Genomic DNA, 17098 nt, shown 5'->3' with positions numbered 1-17098 from the left:
GGCTAAAAATTACAGCTATGGTGGCTTTAAGTCATAAAATTACAGCTACAATGACTTTACGTCACACTATATCTCTTTAGGATTATAAGTTATTGTTTTTGAAGAACTCACAAAAATTGTACAACTTCTGTCAAAAATTACTCAAATGTCAATATTTTTTTAGAAAAACGTTCGAGTAGATATCCCAATAAAAATTGTACATGAAATATATCCCCAAGTCCTAATATTTTAGGACAGAATATACAATTAACATAAAAACAAAAATATACATATTAAACAACTGCAGTTAATTTATGGAGCGAGTGATTCTCACTTTGGTCTAAAAAAACATTAACTTTTCTTCCCCTCAAGTGAAACATCCACTGTAATATGGTTTTATCTGCCGCTAGGCTTTCCCCACATTACTGAATAGTACGTTTTTCCTTTCATCTCGTAACCAACAACAATTTTTGGACTGTACGTTAAACCTTTAAGTTTGTGAATTTCTTCTTTGAGTTGTGATTCAGATAATTTTACATGTACAAGCCAGTCTGCATATTTCTGTTGGCAAAAGACAGCAGAAAATTTCACACCACCATCTTCTTCTTCTGTTCTTGCGTCTAAGTAAAACAGAGTTCTCAGTGCCTTTGCGTTTTGTTTGATTAGACCGTCAAGGCTATGCATAGAGATGTTGGTATAGGATTTCCAATTTGAAACCTTTTTGTCTTCAACCACCACAGTAACATAATTCTGTCCGTTGTGATTTTTCACGGTTTGAACTACCGGTACTTGTCCATTTTCCTTCACCTCTGCTAGTCTCTGTTCATATTTTCCTAACTTTTCATGCCAGTTGATATGCTTACCGCCGTTTCCTCCGCTACCAACTACTACAACATAATGTATGTGTCCATTGTGTTTGTGACTCACATAGCTTGTCATATATTGAACATTAGGAGAACTCAGCGGCCTGGTAGAAATTATTTCATTGACTTTATAATTATCGAGATCATAGAATACCTCGATGGTTTCTTCATTTTGGGGGTTTTGCTGAAAAATAACACTGAAATAAGTGTTTCCTTTTATGATGTGTCCATTGATCCAGATGGGGTAAAATTTGTAATATGCTAATGCAGCACCGTAGGCTTGTATCTGATGTTCAGCTAGTCTGTATTTCATTAGAATGACCGATCCGTCTGTCACCCTATGAATAGAGTCGGCACAGTCGGTTGTAAACAAGTCTTCATCTGGCCAATGTTGAACAGTATTAATGGCATTAGTCATCAACTTACGAATGTCTTTTCTGTTGTTCTGACTCAACATAATCACGTAACTTTCCACGGTTTTTTGTACATGTCTTCCTTGCTGTGTGGACATAGCTTGATTATACAATATTAATTCGTTGTCGTGAGTGTCAGCAGTCTGCCACCAGGAGTTATGAATGTTGATGTGAACACCTAACCCGTGCCAAGTGTTGGAGTGTTCATTTATGAACGGACGTTCAAGCATATTTTGTAAACTTTCTGGTACTAAGATGGAAGGTATTTTCTCGCTGAATCTCAGCAGATCATAGACTGTCGAGTACCATCCCAATGCAGAATCTAAGAATTCGTAGGCGCTTTGACGATCAGCTAAATCGCTTCCTGCTAAGGCATCAAATTTGAGATTTGAAGAAGTATGATCATGTTCCATTGGCCCAATCTGAGTTTGCCACATACCAAGTGGAGTCAGAATCTCATCTGTGATATACGTTTTGTACTTTCTTTTTGTCACAGCTTCAATAACACGTCCTAAAACTAAATACCCAAAGTTTGAATACTGATATTTTGTTCCGGGTGTAAAATCAAGTGGTTGCGTTATCATATATTTGATAAAGTTGTCTGGAGATTGGTTGCCACGGATATCCATTGCTTCAGCATTATCAGACCCTTGTGATAGATGGATTTTATTGAGCACTGCATCATAAACAGGATCGTCGCGATGGTACCAACCTCCGGAATGTTGTAATAGGTACCGGACTGTGATTTCATATATCCTTGGATCTGTTATCTGATGGTGCTTTGCCAAGTGTAAATGTGACAGGATGCCGCTATCACCAAATACACTTTCATCAAGTCCAAGTTTGTTTTCTTGTACCAGTTTCAAGATACCCACTGCTGTAATAGACTTGGAAATGCTAGAGGAGTGCAGTAGTTTGGATGGCAGCATGTCAGAGCCATCTACAGTATGACCATAGCCCTGTGTATACACCAATCTGCCATTACTCACGATACCAATAGTTGCTCCTGTATATTCATTGTCTTCCAGAAACGATATTAGTGTTCTATCCAGTCCTGAGAAGTCAGGATTTTGGTCATTGGTCAGAGTTATTGGACCTGAAATATATAAATGACAGAAAAACTTTTGAAAATAAATAAACTCTAAACTATAAAACTGACATCAATAATCTTATTTTTGATTTAAAAAAAAAAATTGTTGTAATTTTGAACTTATAATTCAAGGCCCATGCAGTTCCCATTAGAATTAATATTTAGGGGAGAAAAACAGTTGTCTGGTAGAGTTTACAAAAAGTTGGTCCAGAACAAAAGAATAATCCTATGTAATCCTTATGGCTTCCCTGATTAGATTTAACTCTAATATGAAAACCTGACCCTGGCATATACAACTTGAAATGTTATATTGTCCATAGCCTGTCTAAAGAAAACGCTTTCTCCAGAAGAATAGATTTAAAGTGCCTATTTTGTACTAAAGATTCATATTCGGTCTGTCCATATCACTATGCACTAAGATGGACAATTATGTTGAAATGAAAATGAAGAAGTGAAAAAATGTCACAAAACTTATAGCCATAATTAAAGGGGAATGCCACTCCAGGAAATAAAAAGGCATTTTTTTTGTAAACTTTCATGTGTGGAAATTATGTAAATTTACTGGGCAACACAACATAAGGCAACTCATGAATTTGGAAATTTTGATTATTAAAGTCTGATGTATTTAAACTTTTCAATCCCCCCCCCCCCCCCCCCATGATTTCGACCTGTTACTGTATTATTTTTCATCTGTTACTTGTCCTGTTTTCAGCCTTAATGAAATTAATGAGTTACATGTATGTGCAGTCAGGCTTACACAAATCTTTTCACAGGGACAAAACTTGTATTGGCATGTACTCGTAAGACAAAATAGTTCACACTTTTTCTTTCAGCGCTGGAGTCAAAGATTTCATCTGGGCCTGAACAAACAGTAGAAGTAAATGTTTAATGTCAGTACTAATGATAGACAGACAGATTTGTTGTTGCTGGCACACACACTCCTGTGAAAGATTCACAAATACTAGTGATTCAACTTTAAAGCTGCACTAGCTGCAACTGTGACAGGGTTTGGTTTTTTGGGGGAAACTGCTTTGTTAGATATGACTTACTTATAATATTGTACACCCTGAACAGCATTGAATCGCCTGTGGGTAAACAGATTTGTGTAGCCAAACACATAATATGGTACAAGAAATCCAATCAAATTGATTTTTGGGTCAACACCCAAAAATCAGCACCTCTATATAGATCATGATTTGGACCTCTTACTATACTACTTTTGAATAAAACTGACCTCTAATTAACATTTACAATGTCTCATTATTAGAATTTTAACAATTTTCAGTTAAGAAATCATTGGTTGTCAGTTTGAAAAAATGACACTCAAGTTACAGCTAGTGTGGCTTTAAAAGAATACCCACAACAACAAATCCTTCGGTCTACTTTAACCACATCAGTATACATCAAATCAATTTACATACACAGCCTCCAAACCACACAAAGACTTGATTTAGGAACCCTAATTAATTGTGTGAATGCAGACCATGAATCACAGCTAAGACAAAAATTGTCAATCCTCTTATTGAAAAGTGTGAATGCTAGTCTACAAATCCTGACAAGATAAAAACTTTCAAGTTACACAAAATACAATGCAATTACTGGTAATTGTTTTCAGGCCTTGACACCTTTATGACTTTGATGTATTTGATAGCGGACTAATTTCACTTACAATGATTGGAATGGCCACCTCCATACCAGCTTTAAAAAATGTGGTATGTTTACCACCATAGTCTCATAGATTGAACTTGAGCAAGTCCATTTAGAAAAGTGGTCAACAATGGTAGTGGAATGGCCACATACCAGCTAAAAGATGTGATATTGTGTTTACCACAAGCCACACATAGTGAACTTTAGCAAGTTTGTTGTGAAAAGTGGCCAACAATGATTTTATAGTCACTTCCACACTTGCCTACCTGTAGACTAGAGAACGACGATCACTACACTATTCCAGTATTCTAACTGACATTTTGAATTTTCACTCCATATGGGAATTCTAATTCAAAAGTACAAAATGTGAGTTAGGATAGTGGAATAGTGTAGCGATAGCTATTCTCAAGTCTACAGGTAGGCTGCTTCCACACCAGCTAAGAGATATGTGTCACTACAGTGACACTTATTGAACTCTCACAACAAGTTTGTTATGAAATGCGGCCGACAATAGTTTTAATAGTGCCTTCTATACCAGCTAAAAGATGTGATGTGTTTACCATTACAGTCACACATACTGAACTCTAACAAACAAGTTCGTTGTGGAAAGAGGCCGACAATGGCTTTAATAGTCACTTCTATACCTGCTAAAAGATGTGACGTGCTTACCACTGCAGTCACACATATTGAACTTGATCTGCTTTACAACTTACTCTTTGTTCTATTCAATACATGGAATGTATAGTGCCTCATAATTCATACCAATATAAAGAAAATGAATGTACCACTTCATTGTGACAAGCGGCCATTGTAAGCTGACCTAGAGAATGAACATGCCACTGAAGTCAAGTCATTCATTACCACAGAAGAATACATACTGAGTCTTTACCAAGGGAGGGCAAGGAGTATTTTCATAATTTGTAATCGCCCCCATTTTACTTTTCATAAACTATAAAACTTCAAAACAAAAATCGGTAAACCTTAATTTGAAGTCTGTCGTACTTTGTGAACACAAATTCATTTTCTTCACAATTTGTTTTAAAAATGCTGTGTTCTACATCCATCCATGTATTTATAAAAGACAATTTATCAAAATATCATACAACATGCAAAAATCATGTTCTTGTAAAATGTAAAGATGAAGCTATTTTCTGTTATTCTTTCAGGCATAAACGTAAACGATTCGAGAGTAATTATATATGAATTTCTGATTTTCCTTTACAGTTTACTTGCTTCACAGATGCCTCCTTGCCCACCCACTTGACTTGACCACATCAAGTATGATCATGTCAAATTTGATTGTTTTTGGAAGCAGTACACGTTTTTTTTTTTGCGTTCTAGAATATAACGATACTTTTGTTTTCAATCCCCATTTGTCTCTACTTGATGGCTGCATGAATACGACCTTTTGATATCGTATACCTACTAAGATACCGAATCCCTAATTGCACTGTATGAGTGAATTGTTGCAGCTATCACAACACAGTATGGCGACTGTTCAAGAAGTAATGAGAGACTATCCAGGTACAGGACAAGGTCAAACTCAATAGCTCTGTGACAACATGTACCAGTGGCAAACCTTACCGCAACAAGACTTGCGGCTGACTCCATTTAGTATCAAATTTATGTAACTACATTGGGGGGTAATCGAAGTCCAATCTATGTGGTATCAAATTTATGTATCTACATCAGGGGTAATCTAAAGCCCCACTATTTAGTGTCAAGTTTATGTATCTGTATTTGGGGGATGGGGGGAGGGGGTAATATGAAGCCAAGGATTAGTAGACTTTGTTGAGCCATGAGGGATTACTATAGATTATCCAATTATACTGGATATACAAAATTTGTACTGCTCTGTTCAAGGGATGATTTGGAACGAAAGTTAGAAGAACCTGTTTCAAGTATGTTTAGAACAAGTCTACAGCAAAGCTTTGACACTAATACAGGAAGTTTTTCCTATCTTTCCCACAAGATCACCTAAAGTTGAAGGTCTTACAAAGAAATACAAACACACAAGTTCATAACACACAAACAGAGTAACTCACTCACTCACTAACTCACTAACTCGCTCACTCATTTACAAACTAAAAGAAGAAAATTGTTGCCCAAATCCTAACTTGATAAACTGTCAATTTTGACCAATGATCAAGAAACACCTTTACTCTAAATTGTTTGTTTATAGACATAAGCTATGTTTACAAGTTTTTTTATGCAAGTGAAAATACATACTTAAAACCTCAATATACTATTCTAGTTCAATGTAAATATCCGTGTAAGCTATGATGGTATTAAAAATCCTTTCCAGGCACTGTTAGCGGAATGTGCAAACTCAACCTGAGCCCTTTTAAATCACAGTCCAAAAACAGGAATGAACAATCTGATGAAACTTGACTAAATACCGCAACAAAGAATATAAAGTATTGACATGTGTAGCTGACAAATTCTGATGTGATTTATAAAACCCCTCTAGACTATACAACTCCGTGAGTGTATATGTCAAACAGGTGATGTGTCTCAGATCTTAGAGTACTTAACGCAAACTATCCCACTTAAATAGTGGCATTCAGATACTTGAAGTATCAAACTACAAGAATATCCAGTTAATAGCACTGTTCAGATCGCCTGTCTCCCAACATTGGAATCGTAACAAAATAGCCCTGTTAAATGCACCGTTCAGATAGACTGTCAGCCAACAGGGAATTAGAAACAAAATATGCATGTTGTCTGATTGTGTATAACTTGATCATTGCTAAGTATTGAGACAGCCCCTAGGTATTTAACCCAATCTTAAAATCTTAATGGGGTGGCAGAGAGGTCACCACAAAGCCATTACCGTACAAAACAAGACACGAGTATCGCACATGAACTGACAATCAGAACTATGTGTGTGTCATTCTAGTACTCTCTCTAATGCTGTATTTTGTAATTGTACCACATAGAACACTTCAAACTATGAAAACATTCACTAAATTACAATACTGTGTGGTACGACAAATCTCTCCTGGAGAAGTTGAAAGTTTCGTTGCTGTCAATCAAAAAACACAATTGCCTATACTGACACCAGAATGTTCAAAATTCTGTTTCTACAGTAGCATGATGTGGATCTTTGTTTTTTTTCACTTTCCCTCTTCATATTTTCTGAATCAAAAGATAAGAATTCATCTCACTTAATAATCTTCATACCAGTACAGTAGTCATCAAAATCACCACTACATGCAGTTCTTAACTTTGACAATTTTTTAAATCAATTTTCTCCAACTCTGTGACTTTTTTTTTAGCAAAAAAATTTTTTTTTAGTTTTATTTTTTACTTTCTACAACGTGTGTGACCTTGCACCCAGTGGCTGAGATCTGCCAAATCCTGCCAAACAAAAGCCATTGCCAACTAACTGTTCCTGAGCTTTTATGTAAATCTTCACTGGGTTGATCTCGGCAATATCTTCTTGCACAGACTCTAAACTAACTCTTCATCAACTTATGCAATGTGGATAAAAATAAATTTATGTCAGTTCCTAAAAAAATTTAGAATTCTAAACATGTGGAGAAATATTCAGATATTGAAATGAAGCAACACACTTTTCTAGGCCTGTATTCAATCATTACATTCAGGTTAACATCAGTGACTGAATTAAACATTCGTTTCTGCAAATCATTCTGTCATCTCTCTACATGCTTTGTGTACGTCAGACCTGAACCCCCCCCCCAAAAAAAAAAAAAAAAAAAAAAAAAAACCTCCTAATTTAGTAGGAAATGTAGCTCAAAAACTTATCTGAAAAATAAATTTGCAGTTTTAAGAACTTTCAAAAGCTAGCAATAACATGTATTCTTTAAAACTGAGCTACAAATTTCTCATTTAAACTGCAGCTGACATGTTTGGTCTAATTTCCGGTAGCATTTATCAAAACTAAATATGTTTATAGTCCGGTCTTACGCATAGCTGAAATGCCAATGTCTACCCAGCACATTTCAGTCTCAAAAAAAATTTCGTCATGACAAAAAACATACATCAAAGTTGTTCCTGTTGGTTGTACAAATAGGAGACACTATTATATAGACACTATTTCCTGGCCAGTAACTTTTCTTGAACAGCTTGAAACACTTTGTATCCATTATCAACTAAATTCTTGGCTTAAAAGTCAGACACAGGAAAGGGTGGTTTTCATATGGCAGATACAGATAGCGATTGTTGTTTCACTACTAGAACAATTGAGTGTAGTAATACTCACTAAAATCTGAGATTAGTTGTCATGGCAATGCAATCAGACAGACTAGCAGATTACTTTGCTATTGATGTAGTTTTGAAAAACTTGACAATGGGGATTTGAAGTGTTGTATAATAAATACAAACTTTGAACCTACATAACTGTTAGTGCCATTAGACACCCTTGTGATAAAAGCTTTGAAAACAATTCAAACTCACTGTGTGCTTTCCTAATTAAAATTGCATGCTTGGACAAGAATTATTGTGAATATGTTTGGAAATCGTCAAAATAACATTATTTCAGCAAGTAGCCTCTTAGCAATGTTTTCCTCAGTAAATCCATTGATACTAAATTTAGACAGCACAATTTTTTTTCCAGTAAACAACAACAGACACAGCCAGAGTGCTCAAAATGTTGTAAACTTCCAAGACTATATGTAGCAAATGGTAGAATACTCTCCCTAAATGTTCTCAAATTTTTCGCAAAGCATAAAACTTGTTCTGGCACGCAAAAATGGCTCTCAACAACCTAGCTGAAAATTGACATATTTCGCCAACTGAAATTTAGTTTAACTTATACCTGTATACTCTGTGGAGTATTTCATTTCAAGGCCAGAAATTTTAAGGAAATTGAAGGAAATATTTATTAATGTACTTAGATGTTTTTATTTCTCTTTCTACTCTTCTGATTCATTCATGTCAACTCAGTGGATCTGTGACTCTACTACATTCATTCGTAGACAACTAGTGTAGCAGAGTCACAGCTCCACTGCGTAGACATGCTACTGATTCAGATAAAGATACATACGCTGGAAAGAACTTTTTTTTTCAGAAACATTAGCCGAGATTGGCTTATTGTCTACATCACTGATCTGTGACCATGCTAAAGCCCATTCTAGTACCTTACTGTGGGTAGTTACAGATCCAGCAACATAGACATCTGATGGGCTAGTGAGTAAGACCCCAGTTTATCAAGCTGTTTGACCTCTCCTCTAAGAAAAAAGTACTTCAATTGGTATTTTTTTTCACGGATAAGAGATAAAACGATAACAGCAAAACACAAAGCATATACACCAATAAGTCAGGTGTGTGTGACACTTAAACTGGGACAATATTTGAATAACTATGGACCCAAGGTAAAGTACCTACCATTAGCATACTTTAAGTTAATTAGTATGTCTATTTCATGCAAAAGTAGAAACATCAACATGTGGACATTTAAACCATAGACCCTGAAGTGAACAAACCAGGCATGGCTATTACTAACAAGAACACCACATAGTGTGTTTGTAAATTGACTACCACCCCTGGGGGCACACCTAGTAGGGCTTGGCATGTATGTATTTTTATCTATTATTCCTGGGGGTATATTTGTCAAGGTTATAATTGTTTAGTATGTCGGTAAATTGTCTACCATCCCTGGGGCACATCTGGCATGAATACAGTTTTACAACATGTATGTAAATTAGTTATGCATTGGGGGGGGGGGGGAGACACCTAGTATGACTGCAATTGTATGTCAATTAGTTACCACCCATGGGAGTACAACTGGTATTGGTAAGATTATAATTACATGTAAATTACCTACTGCCCCTTGAGATACACCTGGTAGGACTACAGTTATATATAAATTACCTACCACACCTGGTATAAGACTATAATTATTTTTCAATTACATATCACCCTTGGGAGTGCACCTGGTGAGACTATAACTATATGTAAATTACATACCACCACTGGGGTACACCTGGTGAGACTATAACTATATGTAAATTACATACCACCACTGGGATACACCTGGTGAGACTACAACTATATGTAAATTACATACCACCACTGGGGTACACCTGGTAAGACTATAATTATATGTAAATTACCTACCACCACTGGGGTACACCTGCTGAGACTATAATTATATGTAAGTTACCTATCATCCCTGGGGGTACACCTGGTAAGACTAATTATTTGTCAATTATATACCACCCCTGGAAGTGCACCTGCTGAGACTATAATTATATACATGTATAAATTACCTATCACTCCTGGGGGTACACCTGGTAAGATTATAATTGTATAGCATATATGTAAATTACCTATCATCCCTGGGGGTACACCTGGTGAGATTATAATTATATAGCATGCCATATGTAAATTAGCTATCACTCCTGGGGTAGATCTGGCAAAACTATAATATTGTATAATTTAACTGTAAATTATTTAGAACCCTTGGGATATACCTGGCAAGTTGTATGGCACATGATGAATCATTTTAACTCTACTGGGGATCACACCTGGCGTGATTTATTAGTACAGTGAATGTATAAATTGTCTACTATCCCTGGGGGTACATCTGGCAAGGATATAATTATATATTATTATGTAAACTGTCTACAACCCTTGGGGGCACACCTGGTAAGGTTGACTTAACATGTATATATTTTCAAGGATAATTAACTATGTGTAGTGTATATCTATACAGGATATGTACTGAACCAAGTCCAAAAAACTTCCCACCCTAGAAACTCCCTGATGTGTATGGATGATTATATATCACTAGCAGATATGCCTTGTGGCTATACCAGGTTCGATGAATGAAACCATGGAGGTATAAGGGAAGAACTAATGAGTAGCTTCACTGGTGTCTTGGTAGGAGTATAAAGGCTGCTGTGTTTGCTGTGTACTGTTTGGTTTTTTATGGTTGATTTACCGAGACTTAGACGGGAGGAGCACTTTCCAGTATAATAAGGAAATCTACAGAAAGGCAAATTTACTGCTTTTTTCTTCAGGGTAAACTCTATATTTTACCCCTGATTTATTTGGCTTCGTTTATGTTTATAAACCAGTTTTGACTATTGGAGTTTTACAAATAAAGCAAGCATTGTATAAAAGTGTTTGCTGAGTTTTAACGAAGGTATTAGCATTTTGGAAAAGAAGCACAAGCATTGTCATGTTTTTTTTGACAGTTTCTATCACAGTATTAGCATTTTGTACACAGAGCATCTTACAAGTTTACATATCTTCAATGACTTGATCACTTTTACTTATCTTATTTAAGCTGTTAGTATTGTCTTTTATCTTTCTAATTCTTTGCATAAACTTTGGTCACTTTCAAGCCCCTTTCACTGACTCCACGACTTAAGAGGCCCTTAATCTGTATACAACTCTGAGATTACCATCATGAAGTGTCCAATTGTCTCTCAGCATACAATCACTGATGGAAGGAAGTCGTATTCATGACTTGGACTAATTTGTGATTCTAAAGCCATTTTCTTTGTTCACTCCCACTCTCTGGAGAAAAAAGTTGAGTAAATATCAACGGAAGTGAACAATAGAGTGCAGTAACACAGTGCAAGTATACAAAATCCGATGATATAACAGAGTTGTTGGTTTTACAGTGCCTAGTACACTCTAAACTGAGACTGTGTATGTGAAAAGAATGAAGTTCACTTTTGGTAATAAAAATGCCCCCGATTTTAATCTATCATTTGCAATCTAGATTTATGTGTTTGGATCTAGTACGATAAACAGCTATCACTGCTCCGGAAGAAGTGGGAGATTTCAACATTTGCTGAACACTCAATAACATAAAATATAACCTATACAAAAAAAACACCCTTTCCGGTTTCACAAAACTTCTCTATACCACAAACCAAATTATTTTTGAAACCTGTTATTCTTTCCTCTTTATTTTTCCCTAATTCTTTCTCCGATATTTACACCACTCAGTTGTTACAATATCACATCAGAATTTACGGTTCTGCAGGGGGAAAAAATAGTTCTCAATTCGTGTGATAACTCTTCACCTAGATTGGAGGGTACGTTTTAGGTCAAACTGTTGGGAGGTCAATGAGTTTACCACTCAAGGTCACATATATTTGCATATTGAGTCTGTATATAGGCAACCACAGCCTTGTCGACCATACCTTATTTTTTCCCATCGAAAAAAAAAATCAGTTATTTTTCTTGTTTGTTTATAAAGTGAATGATCGTTGTGTGCAGAGTATCATGACTGAACATATGGCTATCATGGATGATTGCAAAGTTAGAAAAACAATAATTTCTCTGGAGTGATAGCTAGTGGTAAAACTAACAACCGAAGTATGTTATGTATTTTGCTTATCAACTCGCACCCAAGGCCAGTCTAATACACCTGTTATAGTGGAATATAGATATTGTAAGTGTTAAATAATGTCAATTTAACAGACGCAGGGAGGTCAAATTTAACATTATTTTGGTGTCAATTTTACAGATTGGAAGCCATGTATTGATATATCTGATACAACAGAAAGTAGCCATGATTGTGCATATGTATGTACACTATTTTACTGAGACTGAATATATTTGAAAATAGCTTAGTGCCTGGACTATCCTCCACACTTCTTGACATGGTGTTATCGTCCCAGGCTAGTTTTCAAACATTTGAACTCTCAGACAAGATTGTACATGATACCCATTAGTTGTACTCTTTCACTGATAACTTGGATTTGTCATTCAGTGTAAAATAGTCTGCCATACACAGACCAGTCAACCCTGCAGGGTGTCTACATCTTTATTTGGATAAAAAAAAAACATTTGAAAATAACATTGTAGAATGTGTTCGATAAAGCACACACTCAATGTTGTATTTTCTGTTGGGTATTCATTTATATGTACCTTCATATACAATATGCCTACAGAAACAAATTTTAAAAAAAAATTATAAATAAAAAAAAACCTACAACCACATTAGTTTGCAGCATGCAAAGAATGAAAAATATCTGGCCCTGAGATTTTGCTGTCTGGCTCAACATAGTAACTTGACAGAGGCTGCTCTGACACCATGCATAATAACACTGTCAAGTCAAGCCTCTGAGCTAGAAACTAAAACAATTTATGGAAAATAACATTTACTGCTAAGTGTGAATGTTTTGTCAAATCAAAGGCAGGGTTATGTCATAAAAATAAACCACAGCTTTGTCACATGAAGTCAGTGCAGTTTGTGATTGACACTGAGTCATTGTATGGCCTAATAAAATAGTATAGGGGGTAACCAAACACTGTTTCTGTTCCTTATTTCCGTTCTTTTGTTTTCACTAGGAATATTTGTAAAAGTGTATTTTACTTTTTATTACCAACCTCCTTACATTTTATGGCTATAGCTGTTATGTCTTCTCTCGTTAAAACTTAATTGAAAGCGAACGTTATACTTTTTTTCACCAAGACAAAACATTGACATTTCAAAACAGAAAAACTACAACAGCTTCATTACAGTTTTTACAGTACTATCGAAATATTTTCACAAGTAATGCACACACTGATTGAACAGAATATCGTTATTGAGAAAGAGAGATGAACTGCGATTTAATTTTTCTTGGAGGTTTGGTGAGTGTTTATGCTCCAATGCACAACACTGGGCAAATCATTAAATGCAAATCACTGTCATGTCACGGGACATACTTAAAAAGAATGGAGATTGAACATTGTGAAAAGCTGGTGTGATTGAGTTGATAGAAAACACCTAACCACTTTAACGTTCACGTAAAATGACATTACTGTAACTGAAGCACAATTTGACTGGGACTGTGTAGAGATGCGGAAAACTGTCAGTAAGTTAGTTAGTAACATTACGGTATAACTTGTCGAAACCATGGAAGTATCACTATTCGTTCACGTCGACAGAATTTTAATTTGATTATAGCACAGAGAGGACTAAAAGTTTTGATAATGACCACCTAAAGCTGCATATCTAATATTATTGTTGTTGAAACACAAACTAATTACACAGTCTTAAGCTGATTACAATGACTGTTATGTGTACCGAAGATTACAGACTTCAATATAAATGAGAAACTGCAATACCTGCAAAACACTCTCGCTTACAATTCCAACCGTAAATCAAAATTTTATGTAAAGAAACTGCCCACTACTGGCAGTACTTACCGCGTACATATTTACAATCTAACTAAAGGGGCCAATTATCGTGTCTCGTACCTGGGCGCAACGCTCCGGACAATCGATGCCTGTGCGGTCGGTACTGCTGCTCTGTAATTCACCGTACTTCGGTTAAAAATATAATTTGGGTAATTATGTTGACTAAAACTCATCATTTTCAGACACTGTAGCTATCACGTTTCTATCGGTTGTTATACACTGAGCTCTAACTCTGTAAATGTACTGAAACTTTCACTATCTACTCGCATAAATTAGATCTTCGGAAGTCAATGAAGCATATATATGTACTCACCATTTACTTTGATGGACCATCCTAGCTTCAAACAACAACAACAACTTACAAACAGCAACACAATTTTACAAAGAATCGGGCCACTTGTAATAGACATCATGATTGTCCAGCCAAGAAAAATGATACCAGTAGTGTGTGTCTACCAAGCGATTTACACCTCCATCGATTGCTTTTGTGTAAATCACTCGTAAACGTTCGGTGCCTGGCTTTTGGAGTGGAGGGTGACAGTCGTAGGTGGGCCCGGGTCGCCTCAAAACCATTCAATTCAACATCGATACAAAACATGTACAAGTTCTTTAGAAATATCCCGCGAATGAAGTATCGTGTTTTCAAGTCACGTGATATCACCTATCTTACCTGGCACATACCATTCTACTAGATGAAAGATGGAAGGGAGTAAGACTGCCGAAGAAATATCTAAAATATGTACGAAAGATTTTCATGGAGGAGGCACGCGTTAAGTTTGAACGCGCAGAACTGAACATATTTTAGTAATTATACGAATAAATACCTTAGTGATATATTGAGATACTAAAACGAGACCCGTGTTTCTTTACACCAATAAATGACATCACACCCGTACAAAAGTGGTTTCGCCACATTGCGAACATTCAATCAGCCTGACTAACGAGCGACATATGATTTCAGAGATATACGGCAGATCAGGCACTTTTATAATACAATACTTCTGAGTTGCCGCTGTTTGCACATATTTCGTTGTATTGTTCTATCATAATCGTTTATTCATTGTCTCTCCATGCCCCAAAGAAGACTTTTGTCCACTGCTCTTTTGCAAGTATTAACAACACATACACGCGGTAAGCTGTGAAGTTTTCCGTAGATCGAGTCATGACAGGCTATTATCGAGGTTTATCTATTTTGAAGAAATACCCCCAAAAGTACCAGACAAGAACTTAAAAGAAAAATAATATTTATTATTTTACGAATAAAATTAGACGTTTTTGACATGGAATTTAATTTTAAATCATTGAACAATTATTAAAGAATTAGTGCAAAACTCTTACACATTTGGTTGAAAGCGTTGCCATGTTATGTGCCATCATTAGAATCTATAATTACTTGTGTGTTTTTTTTAAAGTTTATAAACATGTTGGCAATACAAGCAGTAATAAAGCTACACCGAACACATTCTATTAATGTACGTTTAATATCCGTAACAAGATGGCAGACTTGGTATTGATTTACGAGACACTGTTGTATCAAGTCACCCGAGGCAAAAGTTCGTATCATAAGCTTGTCGCTTTGACATAACGTCACAAGACTGTTTCGCGTGGATAGCAGTATTGTAAGGTCTACGGCCTATACGGTAGCTCAGTATCTTCGTTAGTTGATCTTGACTATGTCAAGCAAAGTTGTCAACTAGTGAAGATTCTTAGCTTGGTCCACGGATAAAATTGTAATATAATATCACTTTAACTAATAATCATTGAGAGTCAAAATAAAAACCTTAATTGATGACTCATCTATCATAAATGCAATTATCTTTGATTACATAATGAAGGATTAATTAGTGCGTAATGGTAAAGCAAACAATTAAGATTACTCAACTCGACACCTGAGACCTCATTACTCCGATCTAAGCAAGCTGAGTAATGTGTCTATATACATTAGTCATACTTTGAAGAATGAAATTTCTTTTACCTCATGCCCCGCTGCAGCTGGCGGTAAATATTAATTTAGTTTTTAAACAAAAATAATGTCATAATTATCAAAGCTTGTACTAAAGGCTTAGTAAAGCCACAGTAAGAGTAGCCAAGACTCTCGCCTTGGTAGATTTCGACTATGTCTTCTCGCTCTCCACAGACTGCTATGGATAGGATATAGTTGAAATCCAATTATATATATATATATATAGAGAGAGAGAGAGAGAGAGAGAGAGAGAGAGAGAGAGAGAGAGAGAGAGAGAGAGAGAGAGAGAGAGAGAGAGACTGCATATCTATATTTTAATATTGCGTGAGACTAGAGATTCTTACATGTAACAAACACAAATCCATAACCACACAGTTTATGACTTACCTATCATAACTCGGTGAGTATCAATCTGCTAAGACAGTGCTCTATACCACAGTGGCAGAGCGTAAAAATATATATATATATATATATATATATATATATATATATATATATATATATATATATATATATATATATATATATATATATATATATATATATAAAAGTCGATTTATTGTTAGTAACTGGATATAGCTTAGAGTGTGGAACGTTGAATAGTCATCAATGACTGGGGATCACTCAACAAGCTTTCACATTTGTTTCCATGCGGTAACATGTCAGACAAAAATATGTCAAACAGCTTTTCTGTAATTACTTAGGCAGCAAACACACAATGTAATCTTGAATGTGGTGAGAGAGAGAGAGAGAGAGAGAGAGAGAGAGAGAGAGAGAGAGAGAGAGAGAGAGAGAGAGAGAGAGAGAGAGAGAGAGAGAGAGAGAGAGACTGCATATCTATATTTTAATATTGCGTGAGACTAGAGATTCTTACATGTAACAAACACAAATCCATAACCACACAGTTTATGACTTACCTATCATACTGACTGACTTTTATTCAATACTGAGCTATTTTGCTGCTGAAGATGAACCCGTTCTAAAAAGTCGCAAAATATCTACGGTAATACTACAGCTACTGTTAAAACTTTTT

General features: G+C 35.7%; 1 protein-coding gene across 1 annotated transcript; it reads right to left on the bottom strand.

The window, feature by feature from the left end:
- Window positions 1-375: 375 nt before the first annotated feature.
- On the bottom strand, window positions 376-16989 carry LOC144437971 (uncharacterized). The gene is made up of 2 exons (XM_078127006.1): window positions 16983-16989; window positions 376-2351 (listed from the first exon to the last, which is right to left on the bottom strand). The coding sequence occupies exons 1-2, from the start codon at window positions 16987-16989 to the stop codon at window positions 376-378; spliced, it is 1983 nt and encodes a 660-aa protein (XP_077983132.1).
- Between the last annotated feature and the right edge of the window lie 109 nt (window positions 16990-17098).

Source organism: Glandiceps talaboti, chromosome 7 (genome assembly GCF_964340395.1).
Source record: "Glandiceps talaboti chromosome 7, keGlaTala1.1, whole genome shotgun sequence".
Taxonomy (NCBI): Eukaryota; Metazoa; Hemichordata; class Enteropneusta; family Spengelidae; genus Glandiceps; species Glandiceps talaboti.
Note: the sequence above shows the minus strand (reverse complement) of the source record. Positions and strands in the feature narration are given on the sequence as shown.